General features: G+C 47.6%; 2 protein-coding genes across 2 annotated transcripts in view; one reads left to right on the forward strand and one right to left on the reverse strand.

Moving 5' to 3' along the window:
* Positions 1-23370, forward strand: part of TMEM114 (transmembrane protein 114) — a 304617-nt gene that overhangs the window by 40711 nt on the left and 240536 nt on the right. The gene's annotated exons all lie outside the window — the stretch shown is intronic.
* On the reverse strand, positions 224-18539 carry LOC141147365 (uncharacterized). The gene is made up of 2 exons (XM_073634603.1): positions 17483-18539; positions 224-327 (listed from the first exon to the last, which is right to left on the reverse strand). Exons 1-2 carry the CDS (start codon positions 18537-18539, stop codon positions 224-226), a joined length of 1161 nt encoding a protein of 386 aa, XP_073490704.1.

The raw sequence follows: 23370 nt of genomic DNA on the forward strand, positions 1-23370 counted from the left end.
AGAGGAGTGTCTATACTTATTTCTAATGGCCTACCGCCTTTGCTAGATATATAACAGAATTGGGATTGATAGATCTCTGGAGACAACATAATCCAACAAATAGGTAAATCTCATGTTTTTCTAGTAGCTACAAAACCCTCTCTAGAATAGATTTAGCATTGGGAACATATTCCATGCTACTATGTCTGTGCAATATTAGATATGAGGCTAGGGGTATTTTAGATCACTCCCCTATAATATTAGATTTTTCTTTCAGGACAAATCTAGGATGTACACTATGGAAGGTGAACCCATATTGGCTGTCACTCTTTCCTTCATCTGAAGAAACTATGATTGAATTAAATTATCAGAATATAAATAGAACTTCAGTTTCACTTTTGATATACTGGGATGCAATGAAAGCGTATCTTCGAGGTCTCCTCATTGCCCAGATATCAAAAATTAAGAAACAATCTAGGCAGTGGGAAAAAACCCTAGCTGATAATATGATTAAGGCCGAGTCTTTATATATAACTAATCCAAACGAAGATACAAAAAAGGAATGGCTTCATAGCCAATTACATTATGCAGCAGCAGCTAGGAAGAAGGCAGAAAATAAAAGATTTTTTCTACAACCATATTTTGAGGAGGGAGAGGAAACAGGACATTTATAGGCAACTATTGTAAAAGCTCAGCGGCTGGCATCATACATAACCAAAATACAATCATCTTCAAATAAGAGGGTTGGCACTACCCCAGAGATAGCAGAGGTATTTAGGGAATATTACCAGATATTATATAAGAGCAGGGTATCCAATTTGGAGGAGTCCTTGAATAGATTAACATTAGATGAGCTAAGAAATGCAGCACTTAATTTACCTAATAACAAAGAACCAGGTCCAGATGGTCTTCCAGGGGAAATATATAAACAATACAGAGGAGTGCTGTTATCTGAATTGCTCGATGTTTTTAATTACGCCACGGAGGTGGGCTCACTACTCTCCTCTATGAATGAAGCAGTAATTACTGTTTTATTGAAACCTGATAAAGACCCAAGTAATCCTGATTCATACTGCCCGATATCTTTGCTAACGTCAGATATTAAGCTGCTGGCAAAGGTATTGGCAACCAGACTATCAGGATATATCTCCAAACTAATCCACTGTGATCAATCAGAATTCATTCCTAATAGATCTACAGCAAATAATATTAGACGGTTATTTTTAAACTTACAACTCCCAACAGATAACATGGGTAATAGAGCTATATTGTCACTTGATGCGGTTAAAGCATTTGACAGTATAGAGTAGGGTTTTTTGTGGAATTGCTTAAAATGATATGGGTTTGTCCCCAGATTTATTAAATGGATACAACTTTTGTATGATTCTCCAAGTGCATGGGTACAGGTGAATGGATGCGTATTGGCCCCCTTTTTTGTTGACCAGTGGGACAAGGCAGGGATGCCCCCCTATCCCCACTTCTTTTTGTTCTGGCCATTGAACCACTGGCTGAGGCTATCTACCTGTCTACAAATATTGTGGGATTCTGTAGATCTACAGGTGAAGATAAGATAGCACTCTATGCGGATAATGCTTTAGTGTTTCTGGGGGTTACGGGTCCATCAAGGGTGGCAGTTATGTCCTTGATAGACTTGTATGGATCCGTTTCTGGATTTAATATTAATTGGGGCAAATCTATAATGCTGCTTGTGGACCCTGAGCATGAGGGACATCCATGCCAGCCTCATCAGATGGCCCTGGTTACTTCATTTAAATATTTGGGAGTGATAATTACTCCGAAAGTTATAGAATATAGTTAGGAATATACTCCCTCTTATTGTTAAATTTAGACAACTGAGTAAAACATGGGGCAAATTTCCATTGTCCATGGTAGGGAGGGCGAATCTGGTGAAGATGGTGTGGATGCCCCAGATGTTATATATATTGCATAGGTGCCCCATATGGTTGAAGTTACGATTACTTAGAACTATTGATTCAGTTTTTAGGGAATTTGTGTGGAGGGGAGGAAAACCTACAATTAGATCTGAAATATTACAACAGCCTATTGATAAGGGGGGAATTACGATACCTAATGTAAGATTATATTTTATCGCATCACAATTACAACAACATTGGCATGGTTGGGAGGTAGTGGACGTGAAGGACCCTTTACAAAAGGTAATAGCATCTCAATTTAAAAAATACCCCCTAGTTCAACTAATAGATGCTTACCACTTTTATAATAAAAAAAGGTTCCCTACTTTCCACCTGATCTACAGAGTATGGGAAGCAGTACGAAATATTACTCAACATAAGGGATATACAAAATATATACCCATCTGGGATAATGACTGCCTTTCTGAATTAATTAAACTTTCGGAATTCTCAGACTGGAAAAAGGTGGGCATAATATTTATTCATCAGTTATATGAAGGGGATGTTTTGCTTCCTTTTAATATATTAAAAGACCGCTACCAGCTAACGAACAACAACCTCTACCAATACCTTCAAATTCGTCATGCACTACAAGTTCAAAGCTCAAAACTCCAATTACAATATCAACATTCTAAAATATTAACAAAGGCTACTTCGGTTGCCTGTACGAAATGAGGATTAATAGGATTTCTTTACTCTACACTTTACAAATAATGGAGAATACTGAAAAACACAAAAATAGCTGTACCCGGTGGCAAAGACATATAAAGGATCTAGATGAGGAGGAATGGACACGTGCTCTGGAAACACTTCCTAGGACATCTCTCCCACCCTCCCAAAGGATATCTCAGATTTTTCTTATATCTAGGGCTTATTATATTTCACAAAACTCTATGCTTGGGAAAAATATACAACATCGCTATGCTGTATATTTAATGGCTCTCATATTCACATGGTCTGGCGATGTCCAAAACTCTATCGATATTGGGAAAAAGTATTTACAACTCTAAATTTATTATGCTCCACTGAGATAATGGAGACTCCCAAACTTGCATTATTAGGTATAATACCTGATGGAGCACTACCAGTGGAGATGCATACTATGTGAATAAGATCCCTATACTTAGCATGTAAAGTCATTTTACAAAAATGGGTATACGCTGACCCATCAACCCATAAACAATGGGTTGTGGAACTTAATTATACACAAAAGAGAAAAAATAACATATAAGCACAGAGGTACACCACAAAAGTTTTGGTAAAATATGGTAATGTTGGATAAAATCTAGTAATGGACTATATGACGGCTAATTAGTGAAGAGGAGCGAAGGTAGAGGAGATAGATGGGAGTAAAGAGCTGAGGTAGAAGAGAGAGGAGTAGAAGAACATAAAATAAAGATTACAGGTTCGGGTCTCTCAAAATGCGATAGCATCTTTGGAGACCCTGTGAAAGTGTGTCCTAGACTGTGTCGTGCTGTACCCTAGGCTAACATTCCACTAGTGTGTAGTAGCGATGGAAACATTCACTGATGCAGAGACCAGGTTGGCCAGGACAGGAGGGACAATAATATTGGGTGTCATGCCTATATCTGCGCTTGCTACAGACACGACATCTTCTTTGGGGTGCTCGTTGGGTAGGGGTACCAGGGATGGCATATGGAAAATGCCTCTTATGCAGCTGGGTCACTGCATTTGTGTTGGGAAGATGGGGTACAACACCGTCTGGAAACAGAAGAGTTGTGACAATCTCTTCCTGGAATTTAAACAAGGATCCAGTTTGTCCTGATGCTTTGTATAGCACATAAGCGTTCAGCAGAGCCAATAGGTATACAGACACTTTTTTGTACCAGCGTCTGGCCGTACGGGCATTTAAGTATGGTGCCATCAACTGGTCCTTGAAGTCCACCCCTCTTATATTAAGGTTGTATTTGTGGACACAGAGGGTTTTCTCAACACCACCAGTCGCCGTTGGAATTTGGACTGTCGTATCTGCGTGAAGGGAGGACAGAACAAAAACATTCCGATTATCCCTCCACTTCACTGCGAGCAAATTATTACACTTCAAGCAGGCTTTCTCCCCCTGTCTAAGTCAGGAATCCACAGCCGTTGGGGAAGCGCTGGCTATTAGATCGCACAGTGCCACATGCACCAATTCCACAATCAAAAAGGTGACTAAAAAGTGGCAACCTTGTGTAATAATTGTCCACATAGAAGTGGCAGATTTTACATCAGATCCCCCATTATTACATCAGAGTCTCCAATATCACATCAGAGCCTAGATTTCACATCAGAGCCCTCATTATCACATCGGAGTCCCCATTTCACATCAGACCACCTTTCATCACATGAAAGTCTCCATTTCACATCAGAGCCCCCATTATCACATCAGAGCCCCATTATCACATCAGAGCCCCCATTATCACATCAGAGCCCCCTCCGTCACTGCAGACTCCCCCAATATCACATCAGAGCCTATATTTCACATCAGAGCCCAGATTTCACATCAGAGCCCCCTTCATCACATCAAAGTCTCCATTTCACATCAGAGCCCCCATTAGCACTGAAGAGCCCCCTCCATCACATCAGAGCCCAGATTTCACATCAGAGCCCAGATTTCACATCAGAGCCCAAAATATCACATCAGAGCCCAAAATATCACAACAGAGCCTAGATTTCACATCAGAGCCCTCATCATCACATCAGAGCCCCCATTAGCACTGAAGAGTCCCCTCCATCACATCAGAGCCCAGATTTCACATCAGAGCCCGCTCCATCACATCAGAGCCCAAAATATCACATCAGCGCCCCCTCCATTACATCAGAGCCTAGATTTCACATCAGAGCCCAGATTTCACATCAGAGCCCAGATTTCACATCAGAGCCCAAAATATCACATCAGAACCCAAAATATCACACCAGCGCCCCCTCCATTACATCAGAGCCTAGATTTCACATCAGAGCCCAGATTTCACATCAGAGCCCCCTTCATCACATTAGAGTCCCCATTTCACATCAGAGTCCCCTCCATCACCTCAGAGCCCAGATTTCAAATCAGAGCCCCCATTTCACATCAGAGCCCCCTCCATCACAGCAGAGTACCTCTCAACATAAGTCCCCATTTCAGGTTGGTGGGGGGAGTGGGGCCCTCAGGAGGTGTTAGGATCATTTACATTACAAAACTTTTCTGTCTGTGAGTCTGTGTTGTGTCTGTGCTGGCAGGCCAGATGCAGTGTCAGTGTGCCTGTTCTAATCTGTGCCCCCATGAGAGAACTCTCCTGCACAGCAGCGTGTCTCTTACCTGGGTTACAGAAGCTCCTCTCCTGGGATGCAGACCTAGAAAACTAGAAGCTCTGGACTGGATTACAAAGCTCAGCTGGGGCCCTGGGAGACACAAGGCAAATTGGACCTGGATTCTGTTTCCAGGATTTTGTGTTTGAAAAAAACAGCATGTACAATGAGAGCAGAGAGCCACGGGCTTCCTGGAGCTAAATACGGGGTTGCTATGGCAACTCCTGCACCCCTTCACGCTAGTGCTTACATCTCTTTGTAAACAAAGTGGCCAGGGATTCCCTTCATCTATACCAGACCCTTATCCGAGATGAGGGTCTAGTATAGATGTTAATGGGCGACCCCCACCAAAAAAACCCCAAAAAAACAGTAGGCTCCATTCTCAAAAGCATCTCGCATGTGGTACTTAAAGTGTTAATAAACCCACAACAGTAAAATCAGTCTGTATATGCAGTAAATCATGCTTGTTATACTCACTGTGGAACCTAAGGGGTTAATCCTCCACATTGTGTAAAAAGGCTGTTTGATTCTGTCTTCTCTGATCCTCCCCTCCTTCCACTGTCCACTAATAATTTCCTGATAACACAGAGTCTATGGAGTCAGGCTGCATGAGCTCAGTTTGGTATGTATTGCTAAAGAGATTTTTGTGATTAGCACAGGGCCAATCAGCTCTGTCCAGACAGAGGATAAGGGGTCTTGCAGTCTCATAGGACAGTCAGAAAACTTTTCCTACAAGCTTTAACCAGTGATTGGCTGGACACTGATAGAGGTCACAAGACTGCTCTAACTGCTGATGAGAAAAGGTATTTATCAGTTTCTATTTACTAAAATAATTGTATTTGCATGTTCTGTGTGCTTTGGGAGACCAGATATAGTGAGTGCAGGGTCCTGGGTTTAGTAACACTTTATGTGTTCGGACACATTTTCCCTAAATATAGCATGCGGTCCTGCGGTAATGAATTAGTGGTCCAGGCATGCATTATGTAAGGTTACATACAGTAGTTACATAGTAGGCGAGGTCAAAAAAAGACACAAGTCCATCAAGTCCAACCCATGTGTGATTATGTGTCAGTATTACATTGTATATCCCCGTATGTTGCGGTCATTCAGGTGCTTATCTAATAGTTTCTTGAAGCTATCGATGCTCCCCGCTGAGACCACCACCTGTGGAAGGGAATTCCACATCCTTGCCGCTCTTACAGTAAAGAACCCTCTACGTAGTTTAAGGTTAAACCTATTTTCTTCTAATTTTAATGAGTGGCCACGAGTCTTGTTAAACTCTCTTCTGCAAAAAAGTTTTATTTCTATTGTGGGGTCACCAGTACGGTATTTGTATATTGAAATCATATCCCCTCTCAAGCGTCTCTTCTCCAGAGAGAATAAGTTCAGTGCACGTAACCTTTCCTCATAACTAAGATCCTCCAGAACCTTTATTAGCTTTGTTGCCCTTCTTTGTACTCACTCCATTTCCAGTACATCCTTCCTGAGGACTGGTGCCCAGAACTGGACAGCATACTCTAGGTGCGGCCAGACCAGAGTCTTGTAGAGTGGGAGAATTATCATTTTATCTCTGGAGTTGATCCCTTTTTTAATGCATGCCAATATTCTGTTTGCTTTGTTAGCAGCAGCTTGGCATTGCATGCCATTGCTGAGCCTATCTACTAGGATCCCCATGTCCTTTTCCATCCTAGATTCCCCCAGAGGTCCCCCCCCCCCCCGTGTATAGATAGCATTCATATTTTTTGCCACCCAAATGCATTATTTTACATTTTTCAACATTGAACCTCATCTGCCATGTAGTTGCCCACCCCATTCATTTGTTCAGATCTTTTTGCAAGGTTTCCACATCCTGCGAGAGAAGTTATTGCCCTGCTTAGCTTAGTATCATCTGCAAATACAGAGATTGGACTGTTTATCCCATCCTCCAGGTCGTTTATGAACACATTAAATAGGATTGGTTCCAGCGCAGAACCCTGGGGAACCACACTACCCACCCCTGACCATTCTGAGTACTCTCCATTTATCACCACCCTCTGAACTTGCCCTTGTAGCCAGTTTTCAATCCATGTACTCACCCTATGGTCCATGCCAACGGACCTTATTTTGTACAGTAAACATTAATGGGGAACTGTGTCATATGCTTTTACAAATTCCAGATACACCACGTCCACGGGCCTTCCTTTATCTAGATGGCAACTCACCTCCTCATAGAAGGTTAGTAAGAACGATTCTTTATGAATCCATGCTGATTACTGCTAATGATACCATTCTCATTACTAAAATCTTGTATATAGTCCCTTATTATCCCCTCCAAGAGTTTACATACTATTGATGTTAGGCTAACTGGTCTGTAATTCCCAGGTATGTATTTTGGGCCCCTTTTAAATATTGGTGCTATATTGGCTTTTTTTCAGCTGTTACCATTCCAGTCAGTAGACTGTCTGTAAAAATTAGGAACAACGGTCAGGTAATCACTTGACTGAGTTCCCTAAGTACCCTCGGATGCAAGCCATCTGGTCCCGGTGATTTATTAATGTTAAGTTTCTCAAGTCTAGTTTTAATTCTGCAAATATAAAAATAGTGTAGCGCTAAGTGTCAGAGTAGGGAATTTTAAAGAGAAGCCATCTTACAATGGCCAAAAAAATAAACCAAAACAAAAAATGCTTCAAAAAATCCAATAAAAAGTGACTCAATGAAAAAATAAATTAATAAATATAGCAAAGTGACATGTAATACATATTGGCAAATACACCAGTGAGAGGTAAAAATGAAACCAGAGTATAAATGTATATATAAATAATAAATCAACTGTGAATAGAGTCCATATATATTCAAAAAATATGTATAATCCTGATGAGAGTCAAAAACCACCACCAACAGTCTCTGAGGATTAGCTGATGAAGACAACACCGGAGTGTCACTGATGGGTAAGGACGGTAAATACCCCAAATCGATTGTGACGTCTAAGTGTGTATCAAAACCATCACCATAGCCTCTGAAGAGGCTTACCGGAAGCAAGGGACTTGAACAGACATATGTCTTACAAGTCAAAAAGGCTTGTTTAGCCACCAAGGCTAGCAGGATAGGACATCAGATATCCGCAGCTTCGAATGGGGAAGGAGGGGGATCTGCCAACAGCTTCACCCGTCCGGACGTATCAGCAGGTCAACCAGATGTTTTCAGTTGAAACCATGAGAGAAGGAAGACTCACATGGCATGATATCGTTTAAAAAGCATGCATTTATTCAAAGCAATAAAAAAGAACACTCACATGGTATGAGGAAATAGACAGCTTAAATAATATCGAACGCGGTGATCATAGAGGGTCCACCCTATGATCACCGCGTTCGATATTATTTAAGCTGTCTATTTCCTCATACCATGTGAGTGTTCTTTTTTATTGCTTTGAATAAATGCATGCTTTTTAAACGATATCATGCCATGTGAGTCTTCCTTCTCATGGTTTCAACTGAAAACATCTGGTTGACCTGCTGATACGTCCGGACGGGTGAAGCTGTTGGCAGATCCCCCTCCTTCCCCATTCGAAGCTGCGGATATCTGATGTCCTATCCTGCTAGCCTTGGTGGCTAAACAAGCCTTTTTGACTTGTAAGACATATGTCTGTTCAAGTCCCTTGCTTCCGGTAAGCCTCTTCAGATGCTATGGTGATGGTTTTGATACACACTTAGACGTCACAATCGATTTGGGGTATTTACCGTCCTTACCCATCAGTGACACTCCGGTGTTGTCTTCATCAGCTAATCCTCAGAGACTGTTGGTGGTGGTTTTTGACTCTCATCAGGATTATACATATTTTTTGAATATATATGGACTCTATTCACAGTTGATTTATTATTTATATATACATTTATACTCTGGTTTCATTTTTACCTCTCACTGGTGTATTTGCCAATATGTATTACATGTCACTTTGCTATATTTATTAATTTATTTTTTCATTGAGTCACTTTTTATTGGATTTTTTGAAGCATTTTTTGTTTTGGTTTATTTTTTTGGCCATTGTAAGATGGCTTCTCTTTAAAATTCCCTACTCTGACACTTAGCGCTACACTATTTTTATATTTGCCGATTTTTTACTTCTTTGTCTTAGAGGTGTGTTAGCTGCTTATGGTGTAAATATCTTTTCAACATCATCGGAGCAGCGCTGTACCCATTTCCTATCTACCTTTAGTTTTAATTCTGTCCTCTGTTAACCATGGAGGTGCTTCCTGTTTTGTGTCATAAAGATAAACACTGCAGTTTTGGTTACTGAAGCCCCCCGATTCACTTATGAAGACTGAGGAGAAGAATAAATTCAATACCTTCGCCATCCCCCCATCCTTTGTAACCAGATGTCCTTCCTCATTCTTTATGGGGCCAATATGGTCTGTCGTCCCTTTTTTACTGTTTACATACTTAAAGAATTTCTTGGGATTTTTTTTGCTCTCCTCCGCTATGTGTCTTTCATGTTCTATCTTAGCCGTCCTAATTGCACCCTTACATTTCTTGTTGCATTCTTTATAAAGTCTGAATGCGGAGGATGATCCCTCAACCTTGTATTTTTTGAAGGCCTTCTCCTTTGCTTTTATATGCATTTTTACATTGGAGTTAAGCCATCCAGGACTTTTGTTGGCTCTTTTAAATTTATTACCCAATAGGATACATTGGCTAATGCCCTTATTTAATATACTCTTAAAGCAAACCCATCTCTGCTCCGTATTCTTTGTTCCTAATATTTTATCCCAATCTATGCCTTTTAGCAAGGTTTGTAGTTTAGGGAAGTTGGCTCTTTTGAAATTCAGTGTCTTTGTATTCCCTTTATGTTTCCTATTTGTGTGATTTATACTGAAACTAATTGACCTGTGATCGCTTTTACCTAAATTGTCCCGTATTTCCACATCCATGATCAGGTCTGGATTGTTGGTAATCAGTAGATCCAGTAATGTTTTATTTCTAGTTGGTGCGTCTACCATCTGACCCATAAAATTGTCCTGCAAGACATTAAGGAACTGGCGAGCCTTAAATGAATGCGCGGTTTCCTTCCGCTCAGTCTATGTCTGGATAATTAAAATCCCCCATTATGATAACACTTCCCATCCTTGCTGCTAATTCAAATTGTGATAGGAGATCTGTCTCCACTTCCTCCCTCAGGTTAGGGGGCCTATAGCATACTCCCAGTATTATTTTCCCCTTAGCTTCATCCCTTTGGAGCGCTACCCATAAGGATTCCACCTCCTCCCTAGCTCCCTCAGTGATGTCATCTCTCACATTCACTTGTACATTATTCTTGATATATAGGCATACCCCTCCCCCTATTTTACCCTCTCTATCCTTGCGGTAAAGGGTATACCCTTGAATGTTTGCCAGCCAATCATGAGAGCTGTTGAACCAGCAACAAAATCCAAATCCTCCTCGTACAACAGTATCTCTAGTTCACCCATCTTGTCCGCCATGCTCCTGGCATTGAACATGCCACATAGTTTAGACCGGTCGCATATTGTCCTCGTATTGGGTGTTTCGAGATTGCAACTAGGACTAGCTACTATACTTACCTTGTGTTTTTGTGCTTTGGTCAACCTACCACTAATTCCCCCAATACTACCCTCTGGAATATCTTCCGCACTGACTATCTCTACCTCTGGACCCTCCACCCCATCACCTAGTTTAAAAACCCCTCTAACTTTTTGGCCATCTTCATCCTCCTCATTTAGGTGCAGTCCATCCCTTCTATAGTACCGGTTATCGACTGAGAAGTCGGCCCAGTCCTCCAGGAATCCAAACCCTTCCTTACTACACCAGCTCTTCAGCCACTTGTTTACTTCCCTAATCTCCCTCTGCCTTTCTGGTGTGGCTTGATGTACCGGTAGTATTCCTGAGAATACTACCTTGGAGGTCCTTTTCCTCAATTTAGCTCCTAAGTCCCTAAAATCGTTCTTTAGGACACTCCATTTGCCTCTGACTTTGTCATTGGTGCCAACGTGCACCATGACAGCTGGGTCTTCCCCAGCCCCTCCCAGTAATCTGTCCACAAGATCCGTGATGTGCCGAATCCGAGTGCCTGGTAGACAACATACTGTTCGGTGCTTCAGGTCTTGGTTACAGATTGCCCTCTCTGTCCTTCTAAGAATTGAGTCCCCTACCACCATAATCTGTCTTTCCTTTCCCTTCGCTGCCCCCCCACTCTCACTGGAGGAGTTCTTCCCCCGGCAGCTAGTAGAGTCCCTCAGCTCCAGCAGTGCTGGTCCCTGACTGGTTTCACCAATGTCATTGAATGGAGCATACTTATTGGGATGCTCCAGTCCTGGATCGGCCTCCCTGGCACTTCCCCCTCTACCCTTCCTGACTGTCACCCATCTACTCTTTGCTAGTGCCTGCACCTCTTTGTCTCCACCCGCCTCTGTGCTGGCCCCTGCGGGCACCTGCCGTGTATGTTCCTGGCTCTCCTTTAGTATGGAGGGACTTCTCAGTGCTGACAGTTGCTTCCCCAGATTCTGAACCTGGGCTTCCACGGAAACAATGTGCTTAAATTTTGCACAGCAGTATTCACCCTCGATTGGATGATCAAGGAACGCATACATGCAACAAGATGTACAAAGAATCGCCTCGCCACACACGCCGGGCATCGTACTTATTAAATTTAGTGAGGATTGGGGATTATACCCTGTCCAAATTACCTAACAGCTAGCTTCCTGGCACTAATACTTAAGACAATACACAGGTACACAACAAGACAATACACAGGTACACAACAAGACAATACACAGGTACACAACAAGACAATACACAGGTACACAACAAGACAATACACAGGTACTCACAGACCTACGTGCACTCGCAGAACAGTTACAGACCTACGTGCACTCGCAGAACAGTCGCAGACCTACGTGCACTCGCAGACCTACATGCACTCGCAGGCCACTCACAGACCTACGTCCACTCACAGACCTATGTCCACTCACAGGCCACTCGCAGACCTACGTGCACTCGCAGGCCACTCACAGACCTACGTGCACTCGCAGGCCACTCACAGACCTACGTGCACTCGCAGGCCACTCACAGACCTACGTGCACTCGCAGGCCACTCGCAGACCTACGTGCACTCGCAGGCCACTCGCAGACCTACGTGCACTCGCAGGCCTACATGTCCTACGTGCACTTGCAATACACAAGTATACAGTACACAATACACAAGTACTAACGATCCACACACACTACTCAAACAACACTCAGGTACTCACACTACACAGGTACTATGACCCCTGTTATAACCTCCTGTTTTAAACTCTGGCTTTAACTCACCACTTAGACTGGTTCCACTTACACAGAGTTCCAAAAGCCTCCAAATGAGCAGGCTCACTATGAGTCCTACACCAGGTTATATAGGCCTCAAGCACCTGTGAGCAATTAACCACTCCCCTTAATTGGTAGTCGAAGGAACCAAAGGAAAAAAAAAGCTATTTAAAAAGCGACAGAAAAAGGTGATTGAAAAGATAAAAAGAAAAGCCCCAAAAATGCAAACCAGCAATTAAAAAGCAAGACTTCTTCACTACCCACTCAAGGTCCCCCCTCTGGTTTTAACCTACCACTTAGACTGTTTTTTTGATTGAAAATGTATACTTTATTTTGTAAGAAAATATACGAAAAAACAAGTACTTAAACAGGGTACATTCCAATCTGTACTGCGACGCAGCGCATAAATACACTACATAACAATACATTGCCAAGCATACAAATAAATTACATTCATCCTGTGGTATGATGCCTAATGTGTTGTGCAGAGTAATAATACCCCGAAACATCACATCATGCATGATGCCGCATTACCCTGCAAGCATTACTTCAAACATATGTCACAAAAGTCAGGTCATACAGTCTAATAACATTCAAATGTGCAACGGGTGTGTTGGGGGGGTGGAGAAGGTGGGGTAGGGGAGGGAGAAAAGAGTTCACAGGCCCGAAGCTTTATTTCAACTGCCAAAGGATACACGGGTGGGAGGGGAAATCTTCAGACCTCCTCTTCCTCCTTGAAGTCCATCAAGTGGTAGTCTCTGAGCAGACTGTGGACCAGTCTGTGACAGTCCTCGATGGACATCCTCTCCCGCTGGTGGATGAGGCGCTTTCTGGCGCACCATAAAGTGTCCTTAAAGCAACACAGCACCCGCCAGACACCGTCAATGTCCTCCTTTGAATGAGTTCCACAGAAGAGTCCATTCAACACACCAAAGTGTGTGATAGCAGTCTGTGGTACAAAGTCTTTGAGTTCAGGTTCCAGGGCCCTCAACAGGTCCTGTGCAAAGGGGCACTCCCAGAAAACATGCAGAGCAGTTTCCTTCTGGATGATGCAAAAGGGGCAGTGCCTGTATCTGCACAGGTTTCTGGCATGCATGAATGTCCGGAGTGGCAACCCCCCTGGATTGCCATCCATGCCAAATCTTTGTGCCTGTTGGTGAGTCTCTTTGAAGAAACATTCCTCCAGACCACTTTACAAGTGGCTGAAGGGAGGCCTGGAACAGTCTCAACAATGTCCGATGCTCTAATCAACTTGTGGATAGTTTTTGGCTTCCACAAGTTGGGCTTCACTCCATGTAGCCCCAGCTCCTTAATAAACTTGAATGTGTCCAAGTAGTACCAAGGGGTGTCCCAGTTGTAGGGGATGGAGCTGTCCCATTTGTCCCATCCAAGGGTCCTCCAAAGAGACAGGAGGAAAAAACGGGACATGGAGTTACCACCAGAGTCCACAGTTCTGTCAACCAATGTCCTGCAGATGCAGTTACAAGCAAAGCACACTCTCAGTAGGGTAGCGATGTCGGGCACGCCCTTACCGCCTTTGAGGGGTTCCTTGAAGATAACCGCCTGCTTCACTCTGTCCATTTTGGAGCTCCAGATGAAGTGAAACACCGCCCTGGTGATGGCCTTACAGGTGTTAACCGGGGGGGCCAGGCCTGGGCGAGGTACTGCAACACAGGGAGGATCTCGCTGCGGAGCACCAGTGTTTTACCTTCGATGGTGAGTTCTGAGGCTCCAAAGTCCAAACTTCTGTCGCATCTTTGACAGTCTTTCCTCCCAGGACTTCAGGGCTGCGCCCTCAGCTCCAAACCAGACCCCAAGGGTTTTGATGAAGTCCGTCTTGACGCTGAAAGGAATGGGTTCAGAAGAAGGCAGGAACCACTTTCCGAAGAGCATGACTTCTGACTTCCCACAGTTGACCTTTGCCCCTGAAGCTTGGCCGAAGTCCTCACAGGTCTGGGCGAGTGTGTCGATGGATCGCCGATCAGCACAGAACACCGTCACGTCGTCCATGTAGAGTGAGCACTTAACCTCCCGTCTGTCCGGTCCTGGTGCGGTGATCCCTCTGATCTCTGGGTTCCGTCTGATGCTTCGGGCGAAGAGCTCTATACAACAAACAAAAAGCAGAGGTGAGAGAGGGCAGCCTTGTCTGACCCCAGACAAGATTGGAAAGGGGTCAGTTTTCCAGCCATTTACCAGCACCAAACTAGAAATGTCAGTGTACATTATGTCCACATACGAACAAAACATTTCCCCAAGACCAAACCTGCGCAGAGCTCTGCACATAAACTCGTGGGAGACATGGTCAAAGGCCTTCTGCTGGTCAAGACTGACCAGGGCCGTGTGCACACGGCGGCCATGAATGTACTGGACGCAGGATTGCGGACAGCGCAAGGCTGTCCGCAATCATGCGACCAGGAATGCCGCAAGTCTGATCCGGGTGGATGATCTGTCCGATGACAGACTTCAGCCTGTTGGCCAGGACCTTGGCGAGGATTTTGTAGTCCGCATTCAGAAGAGAGATCGGATGCCAATTTTTAAGATCCAATCTCTCCCCCTTCCGCTCATACAAAATCGTGATCATCCCCTCCCTCAGTGATGGAGGCATTCTGCCCTCCACCATCTCCTCGTACAGCTCAAGCAGGTCCGGGCCCACGAGATCCCACAGTGCTACATAGAGCTCAACTGGGAGACCATCGCAGCCCGGGGTCCTGCCTCGCCTAAAGGATTTAGCAGCAGAGTGCAGCTCCTCCAACACCAAGGGGCATTAACGGTTGATGAAACTGCAGGATCAATTTGGTTAGAGATACCTGACAGGAACCTGTCAGCCGCCTGTGTGTCCGTTTCTTTTGGGGAGTAGAGGTTGGTGTAGTAGTCGCTGACCACTTGCATCACAGCCTTCTTCCCCTTCTGGAGTGTTCCGGTCTCGTCACGCAGCTCTGACAAGGGTGTGTGTCCTGAGTGGAGTTTCCTGAAAAAGAAAGAATTATGCCGCGTACACACGGTCGGACTTTTCGTCTACAAAAGTCCAACGGACGCCGACGGACTAAAGCTGGCTGGTAATCCGATCGTGTGTGGGCTTCTCCGGACTTTCAGCAGACTTTTTCAGCCTCAAATCCGACGGACTTTAGATTTGAAACATGCTTCAAATCTTTACGTCGTAACTACGACGGACCCCGAAATCCGCTCGTCTGTGTGCTAGTCCGACGGACAAAAACCCATGCTAGGGCAGCTATTGGCTACTGGCTATGAACTTCCTTATTTTAGTCCGGTGTACGTCATCACGTACGAATCCGTCGGACTTTTGTGTGGTCGTGTGTAGGCAAGTCCGTTCGTTAGAAAGTCTGCTGCAAGTCCGCCGAAAGTCCGCCGGAAGTCTGTCGGACAGGCTGTCGGACTTTTGTAGATGAAAAGTCCGACCGTGTGTACGCGGCATTACACTTCTCACCTTTCTCAAGATTCACCACCTTGGCACGGAAGACAATGTGCCTGGATTCTTCCTCGAAGTGTCCTTTCAGGCTCTTCTTGGTGTCCGCCAGGTCCTGCCTAACGTCCCAGCCACAGTGCTGAAGGTCCTGCAGGGACTGCAACTGATGCTGCAGTCTCCTGAGTTCCCTCCTCCTGGCACACACACGCTGGCGTCCCCTTGCCTGAAAGAAGCTATGCAGCTTAACCTTCACAAACTCCCACCAATCACTTACCCTTCCGAAGAATCTCTTTTCCTCCGTCCAGGTGGCATAGGTCTCCCGGAGTTCCCCCATCAATTCCTCGTTTTCCAGCAGGATGCTATTCAGCTTCCAGGAACCCGGTCCGCGGGCGAAGCCCTCGCCCAGGTCACCCAGAAAGTGAATAGCCCTTTGGTCAGAGAAAAAGCAGGGGACCATGGAGAACTCACAATGCTAGACTGTCCTTGAAGTGAGCACGAAGTCAATCCTGGAACGCACAGATCCATCGGGTCGGCACCACGAATAGTTCACAGTCCCTTTCCCTATGGATCCCACAGCGTCCTGCAAGGAGGCCTCCGAGATCATCTCCTTGAGCAGCCTAGAAGTAGCATCATGTTTTGCGTATATACTGGAGCTGCGCCCATCCTCCTCAATCGGACAGTTAAAATCACCGCCGATCACTACTGTTCTGGTGGTGATGAGTTGGGTCCGCAGGGTCTGGAAAAGTTCCAGCCGCGCATTCTTGTCTGGGGGGCGTACACGTTGATGACCCTAACTGGCTCTTCCACCCATGAGCCATCTATGACCAAAAGACGGCCACAGGCTAGCTCATGGATAGAGTCAACCATGAAGCGCCCACCCCTGACCAGAATGGCTACTCCTGCAGACTTGCAATCACCACCCCCGGACCAGTAGGAGGGACCAAGGGTCCACTGGGAGGACAGATGAGTGTACCTCCTCAAGGGAGGAAGAGCGCACTCCTGAAGCATGTAGACATCACTCTGCTGACTTGAAAGAAAGGTCAGGACCGCTTGCCTTCTAGATGTATCCTTGATACTCCTCACATTAATGGAAAAGATTGAGATCCCAGCCATAATAAAAAAGGGTATGAGGGTCTAGTTAACAAGGGTCCGAACTTAACTCCCCGGAGGGGGGGTTGCTCTTCCGTTGCGTCTTCTGCCTCTCCTGTGTTCTGGGCCAGGCCCAGCTCCTCAAGGACAGACTCCATCATCTGCTGGCTGATGTGGACGTTGGGGGGGGAGGTCATGCTCGGGGTCGACCACAATCTCCTCCTCCTCTCCTGCAGACTCTAAGTCCTCCACTACTTGCTCTGGTCCATTGCTGTCACGTTGGACCCCATTGGGCCATTTGGTGGAGGTGGCAGGTTCCTCAGCTGTTGGGCTCTCTGGCTTCCGTTTCCGGCTTCCTTTTGGGCCACTGGTGGGGGTGGGACGGTGGGGAAGTCCTCCAGGGAGGACAGGTTCAGGGGGGAGGGGTTCCTCCGGCACAGAGGGGGTGTGCTGGAGGCAGGGGGTGGGGCAGGGGTACGAGGTGGGGCAGGGGGGGCGGGAGTGGACTTAGCTGTGGCCTTTCGAGGTTCCTTTGGTTTCTTTGGTTTTTCTGGCAGCTTCCTCCCGGATGGCTTACCCTGGATCAGGGTTCCAGCGTAGGTTCGGGTCCTCTGGGGGCAGTGTCTGAAGACATGCTCTGCCAATCCGCAGAGGTTGCAGGCTTTGGACCTCGGACAGTCCTTGGTCTTGTGGCCTGTAACCCTACAGAACTTGCAAGCAAGCTCTGTACAATCCTTACCTATGTGTCCCGGCTGCCCACACTTGTTACAGTTGTGGGGTATGCCAGGGTAGTAAAGGATTCCTGCGGATGATCCCAGGGAGAAGAAAGGCTGCAGGTGCTGGATGTCCCCCGAAGGGTCTTTCCTCAGTTTGCAGAGCACAGAGCACTTACCTATCCAGAAGCCGTTAGCATCGAAGATTTGGATCGGGTCCTTCACTACGGTGCAGAACCTCTGGAGGTAGGTGGCTATGTCCTTTCCACTGGTATGGGGGTTCCTCATGGCCACTGTCACCCGCTTTTCATCCCATGTTATGGGGCAGATCGCAGTGAACTTCCGGAAAGGGGATTCAGGGCCACTGGTCTTCACCATCTCCCAGTATCTTCTGCGAACCTGAAATGACACAAAAGTTATAAAGAATATAACTCTTGTGAAGGCCTGCACAGAAAGAGTCTCCGCTTTGCTGAACCCCTGTTGCAGAATCATCTTCTTTCCGAAGATCTCTGGGGTCATGTCAGGGACTCTTCCGTCAGCCTCCTTCAGCTGCAGCACGACCGTCTGCTTCATCCAAGGCTCCAATGCTGGGAGCCCGTCTGCAGGCTGGTCTGGCTTGACTGGTCCTGGTCGGCTGGTGCCGGCCGGGGTAGAGGCGGGGGTTGAGGCAGTGGCATTCCCGGGCTTGGAGAAAGTGGCTGGAACGGGGTTCTTCTTCTCCTTGCTGGTCTTCTTGTCGCTCTTCCCCATCGTCAAGGAGTTGGATGTCGCTTCAGATGTTCTTAGGCAGCTTCCTTCTGGTTCCTTGATGTCTACGATCATTTCGTAGCCTTTACAAAGGCTCTAGCATCTACTGCCCGGAGGTTGTAATGCGGAGTGGGGGAGGAAGGAAGACCGCAATCTCGTTCCCTGTGGGGGCTAAGCCTCTAACCCAATAGCAGCAAGTAGGTGAAGCTGAATTTAATCTTGGATCCTACCAGGCCGAGCAGAGGGTACCCCACAAGGACCAATTGGCTTGGATAGATGCAAGTGGTTCTCAACATCCTAGCTGTGAAGCAGAGACACCCCTAAGGGCTAAAGTCGATACTACACTTGATCTTAGCCAAAAGGCCAAGAAGCAACTGGTTCCACTTACACAGAGTTCCAAAAGCCTCACAAATGAGCAGGCTCACTATGAGTCCTACAACAGGTTATATAGGCCTCAAGCACCTGGGAGCAATTAACCACTCCCCTTAATTGGTAGTCTGAAGGAACCAAAGAAAAAAACAAAAAAAAGCTATTTAAAAAGTAACAGAAAAAGGTGATTGAAAAGCTAAAAGGAAAATCCCCCAAAATGCAAACCAGCAATCAAAAAGCAAGACTTCTTCACTACCCACTCAAGGTCCCCCCTCTGGTTTTAACTCACCACTTAGACTGGTTACACTTACACAGAGTACTAACAGCCTCACAAATGAGCAGGCTCACTATGAGTCCTACAGGGCAATATAGGCCTCAAGCACCTGTGAGCAATTAACCCCTCCCCTTAATTTGTAGTCTGAAGGAACCAAAGAAAAAAAAAGCTATTTAAAAAGTGACAGAAAAAAGTGATTGAAAAGTTAGAAGGAAAAGCCCCAAAAATGCAAACCAGCAATCAAAAAGTAAGACTTCTTCACTACCCACTCAAGGTCCCCCCTCTGGCTTTAATGCACCACTTAGACAGGTTCCACTTACACAGAGTTCCAACAGCCTCACAAATGAGCAGGCTCACCATGAATCCTACACCAGGTTATAAAGGCCTCAAGCACCTCTGAGAAATTAACCACTCCCCTTAATTGGTAGTCTGAAGGAACCAAAGAAAAAAAAAAGCTATTTAAAAAGTGACAGAAAAAGGTGATTGAAAAGCTAAAAGGAAAAGCCCCCAAAATTCAAACCAGCAATCCAAAAGCAAGACTTCACTACCCACTCAAGGTCCCCCCTCTGGTTTTAACTCACCACTTAGACTGGTTCCACTTACAGAGTTCCAACAGCCTCACAAATGAGCAGGTTCACTAGGAGTCCTAAACCAGTTTTATAGTCCTCAAGCACCTGTGAGCAATTAACCACTCCCCTTAATTGGTAGTCTGAAGGAACCAAAGAAAAAAAAGCTATTTAAAAAGTGACAGAAAATGTGATTGAAAAGCTAAAAGGAAATGCCCCAAAAATGCAAACCAGCAATCAAAAAGCAAGACTTCTTCACTACCCACTCAAGGTCCCCCCTCTGGTTTTAACTCACCACTTAGACTGGTTCCACCTACACAGAGTTCCAACAGCCTCACAGATAAGCAGGCTCACTAGGAGTCCTACACCTGGTTATATAGGCCTTAAGCACATGTGAACAATTAACCACTCCCCTTAATTGGTAGTCTGAAGGAACCAAATAAAAAAAAAAGCTATTTAAAAAGTGTCAGAAAAAGGTGATTGAAAAGCTAAAAGGAAAAGCCCCCAACTTGCAAACCAACAATCAAAAAGCAAGACTTCTTCACTACCCACTCATGGTCCCCCCTCTGGTTTTAACTCACCACTTAGACTGGTTCCACTTACACAGAGTTCCAACAGCCTCACAAATGAGCAGGCTCACTATGAGTCCTACACCAGGTTTTATAGGCCTCAAGCACCTGTGAGCAATTAACCCCTCCCCAGTGGCGGCTGGTGAAGTTTTAGGATGGGGGGGCGCTAGACCCCACCCTTCCTTTTTGACCCCTCCCACTTGGTGAAAATGGGCATGGTTTCAGCGAAATAGTGAGCGTGGCTCTAAGGTGGTGTGGTTAGCGTCTGAGATGAACGAGGGATGGAGGGAGAGGGAGAGAGGGACAGCAGGCCTAGATCCTACACAACAATAGAAATGTGTATTTTACAAAGTTTAACAATCAGCAGATAAAGATACTCCAAACACCTGGTGTTAGCGCTTCAATCATCCCGGCACCATGGTTGTTATGGTGTCAGGATGATTGAAGCGCATTATTACTATTATTACACTTAATATAAAATTAAATCATTCAACTCACCATAATGCAGAATCAGTGGGAGCCCCAAGTGTGCCTCTGTTCCCCCCCAAATGCAGCCTCTGCCCCCCCCCCAAATGCAGCATGCCTGTGTCCCATTACATGCAGTATGCCTATGTCCCATTAAATGCAGCCTCTGTTCTCCAAAATGCAGCCTCTGTCCCCCCCAAATGCAGCATGCCTGTGTCCCATTAAATGCAGCCTCTGTTCCCCCAAATGCAGCCTCTGTCCCCCCCAAATACAGCCTCTGTCCCCTTACATCAGAGTTGCCATCAGTGTCCCCCCACAGTAGGTGTCCCCCATCAGAGCCCCCAACAGCAGGTGTCCCCCATCAGAGCCCCCAACAGCAGGTGTCCCCCATCAGAGCCCCCAACAGCAGGTGTCCCCCATCAGAGCCCCCAACAGCAGGTGTCCCCCATCAGAACCCCCAACAGCAGGTGTCCCCCATCAGAGCCCCCCACAGCAGGTGTCCCCTTTAGAGCCCCCCACAGCAGGTGTCCCCCACAGCAGGGTGTCTCCATCAGAGTCCCCCCACAGTAGGTGTCCCCATCAGAGTCCCCCCACAGCAGGTGTCCCCATCAAAGTCCCCCCACAGCAGGTGCCCCCCATCAGAGCCCCCCACAGCAGGTGTCCCCCATCAGAGCCCCCCCACAGCAGGTGTCCCCCAACAGAGCCCCCTACAGCAGGTGTTCCCCATCAGAGCCCGCCACAGCAGGTGTCCCCCACAGCAGGTGTCTCAATCAGAGTCCCCCCACAGCAGGTGTCCCCATCAGAGTCCCCCCACAGCAAGTGTCCCCATCAGAGTCCCCCCACAGCAAGTGTCCCCATCAGAGTCCCCCCACAGCAAGTGTCCCCATCAGAGTCCCCCCACAGCAGGTGTCCCCATCAGAGTCCCCCCAAAACAGGAGTCGCCCATCAGAGCCCCCCCACAGCAGGTGTCCCCCATCAGAGCCCCCCACAGCAGGTGTCCCCCATCAGAGCCCCCCACAGCAGGTGTCCCCCATCAGAGCCCCCCACAGCAGGTGTCCCCCATCAGAGCCCCCCACAGCAGGTAACCCCATCAGAGCCCCCCACAGCAGGTGTCCCCATCAGAGCCCCCCACAGCAGGTGTCCCCATCAGAGCCCCCCACAGCAGGTGTCCCCATCAGAGCCCCCCACAGCAGGTGTCCCCATCAGAGCCCCCCACAGCAGGTGTCCCCCATCAGAGCCCCCCCACAGCAGGTGTCCCCCATCAGAGCCCCCCACAGCAGGTGTCCCCCATCAGAGCCCCCCCACAGCAGGTGTCCCCCATCAGAGCCCCCCCACAGCAGGTGTCCCCATCAGAGCCCCCCCACAGCAGGTGTCCCCATCAGAGCCCCCCCACAGCAGGTGTCCCCCATCAGAGCCCCCCCACAGCAGGTGTCCCCCATCAGAGCCCCCCCACAGCAGGTGTCCCCATCAGAGCCCCCTCACAGCAGGTGTCCCCATCAGAGCCCCCTCACAGCAGGTGTCCCCTACAGCAGTTGTCTCCATCAGAGTCCCCCCACAGCAAGTGTCCCCATCAGAGTCCCCCCCACAGCAGGTGTCCCCATCAGAGGCCCCCCACAGCAGGTGTCCCCCATCAGAGCCCCCCCACAGCAGGTGTCCCCCATCAGAGTCCCCCCACAGCAGGTGTCCCCCATCAGAGTCCCCCCACAGCAGGTGTCCCCATCAAAGTCCCCCCACAGCAGGTGCCCCCCACCAGAGCCCCCAACAGCAGGTATCCCCCATCAGAGCCCCCCACAGCAGGTGTCCCCTTTAGAGCCCCCCACAGCAGGTGTCCCCCACAGCAGGGTGTCTCCATCAGAGTCCCCCCACAGTAGGTGTCCCCATCAGAGTCCCCCCACAGCAGGTGTCCCCCACAGCAGGGTGTCTCCATCAGAGTCCCCCCACAGTAGGTGTCCCCATCAGAGTCCCCCCACAGCAGGTGTCCCCATCAAAGTCCCCCCACAGCAGGTGCCCCCCATCAGAGCCCCCCACAGCAGGTGTCCCCCATCAGAGCCCCCCCACAGCAGGTGTCCCCCAACAGAGCCCCCTACAGCAGGTGTTCCCCATCAGAGCCCGCCACAGCAGGTGTCCCCCACAGCAGGTGTCTCAATCAGAGTCCCCCCACAGCAGGTGTCCCCATCAGAGTCCCCCCACAGCAAGTGTCCCCATCAGAGTCCCCCCACAGCAAGTGTCCCCATCAGAGTCCCCCCACAGCAAGTGTCCCCATCAGAGTCCCCCCACAGCAGGTGTCCCCATCAGAGTCCCCCCAAAACAGGAGTCGCCCATCAGAGCCCCCCCACAGCAGGTGTCCCCCATCAGAGCCCCCCACAGCAGGTGTCCCCCATCAGAGCCCCCCACAGCAGGTGTCCCCCATCAGAGCCCCCCACAGCAGGTGTCCCCCATCAGAGCCCCCCACAGCAGGTGTCCCCCATCAGAGCCCCCCACAGCAGGTAACCCCATCAGAGCCCCCCACAGCAGGTGTCCCCATCAGAGCCCCCCACAGCAGGTGTCCCCATCAGAGCCCCCCACAGCAGGTAACCCCATCAGAGCCCCCCACAGCAGGTGTCCCCATCAGAGCCCCCCACAGCAGGTGTCCCCATCAGAGCCCCCCACAGCAGGTGTCCCCC

This window comes from Aquarana catesbeiana, linkage group LG06 (genome assembly GCF_042186555.1).
Source record: "Aquarana catesbeiana isolate 2022-GZ linkage group LG06, ASM4218655v1, whole genome shotgun sequence".
Classification (NCBI taxonomy): Eukaryota; Metazoa; Chordata; class Amphibia; order Anura; family Ranidae; genus Aquarana; species Aquarana catesbeiana.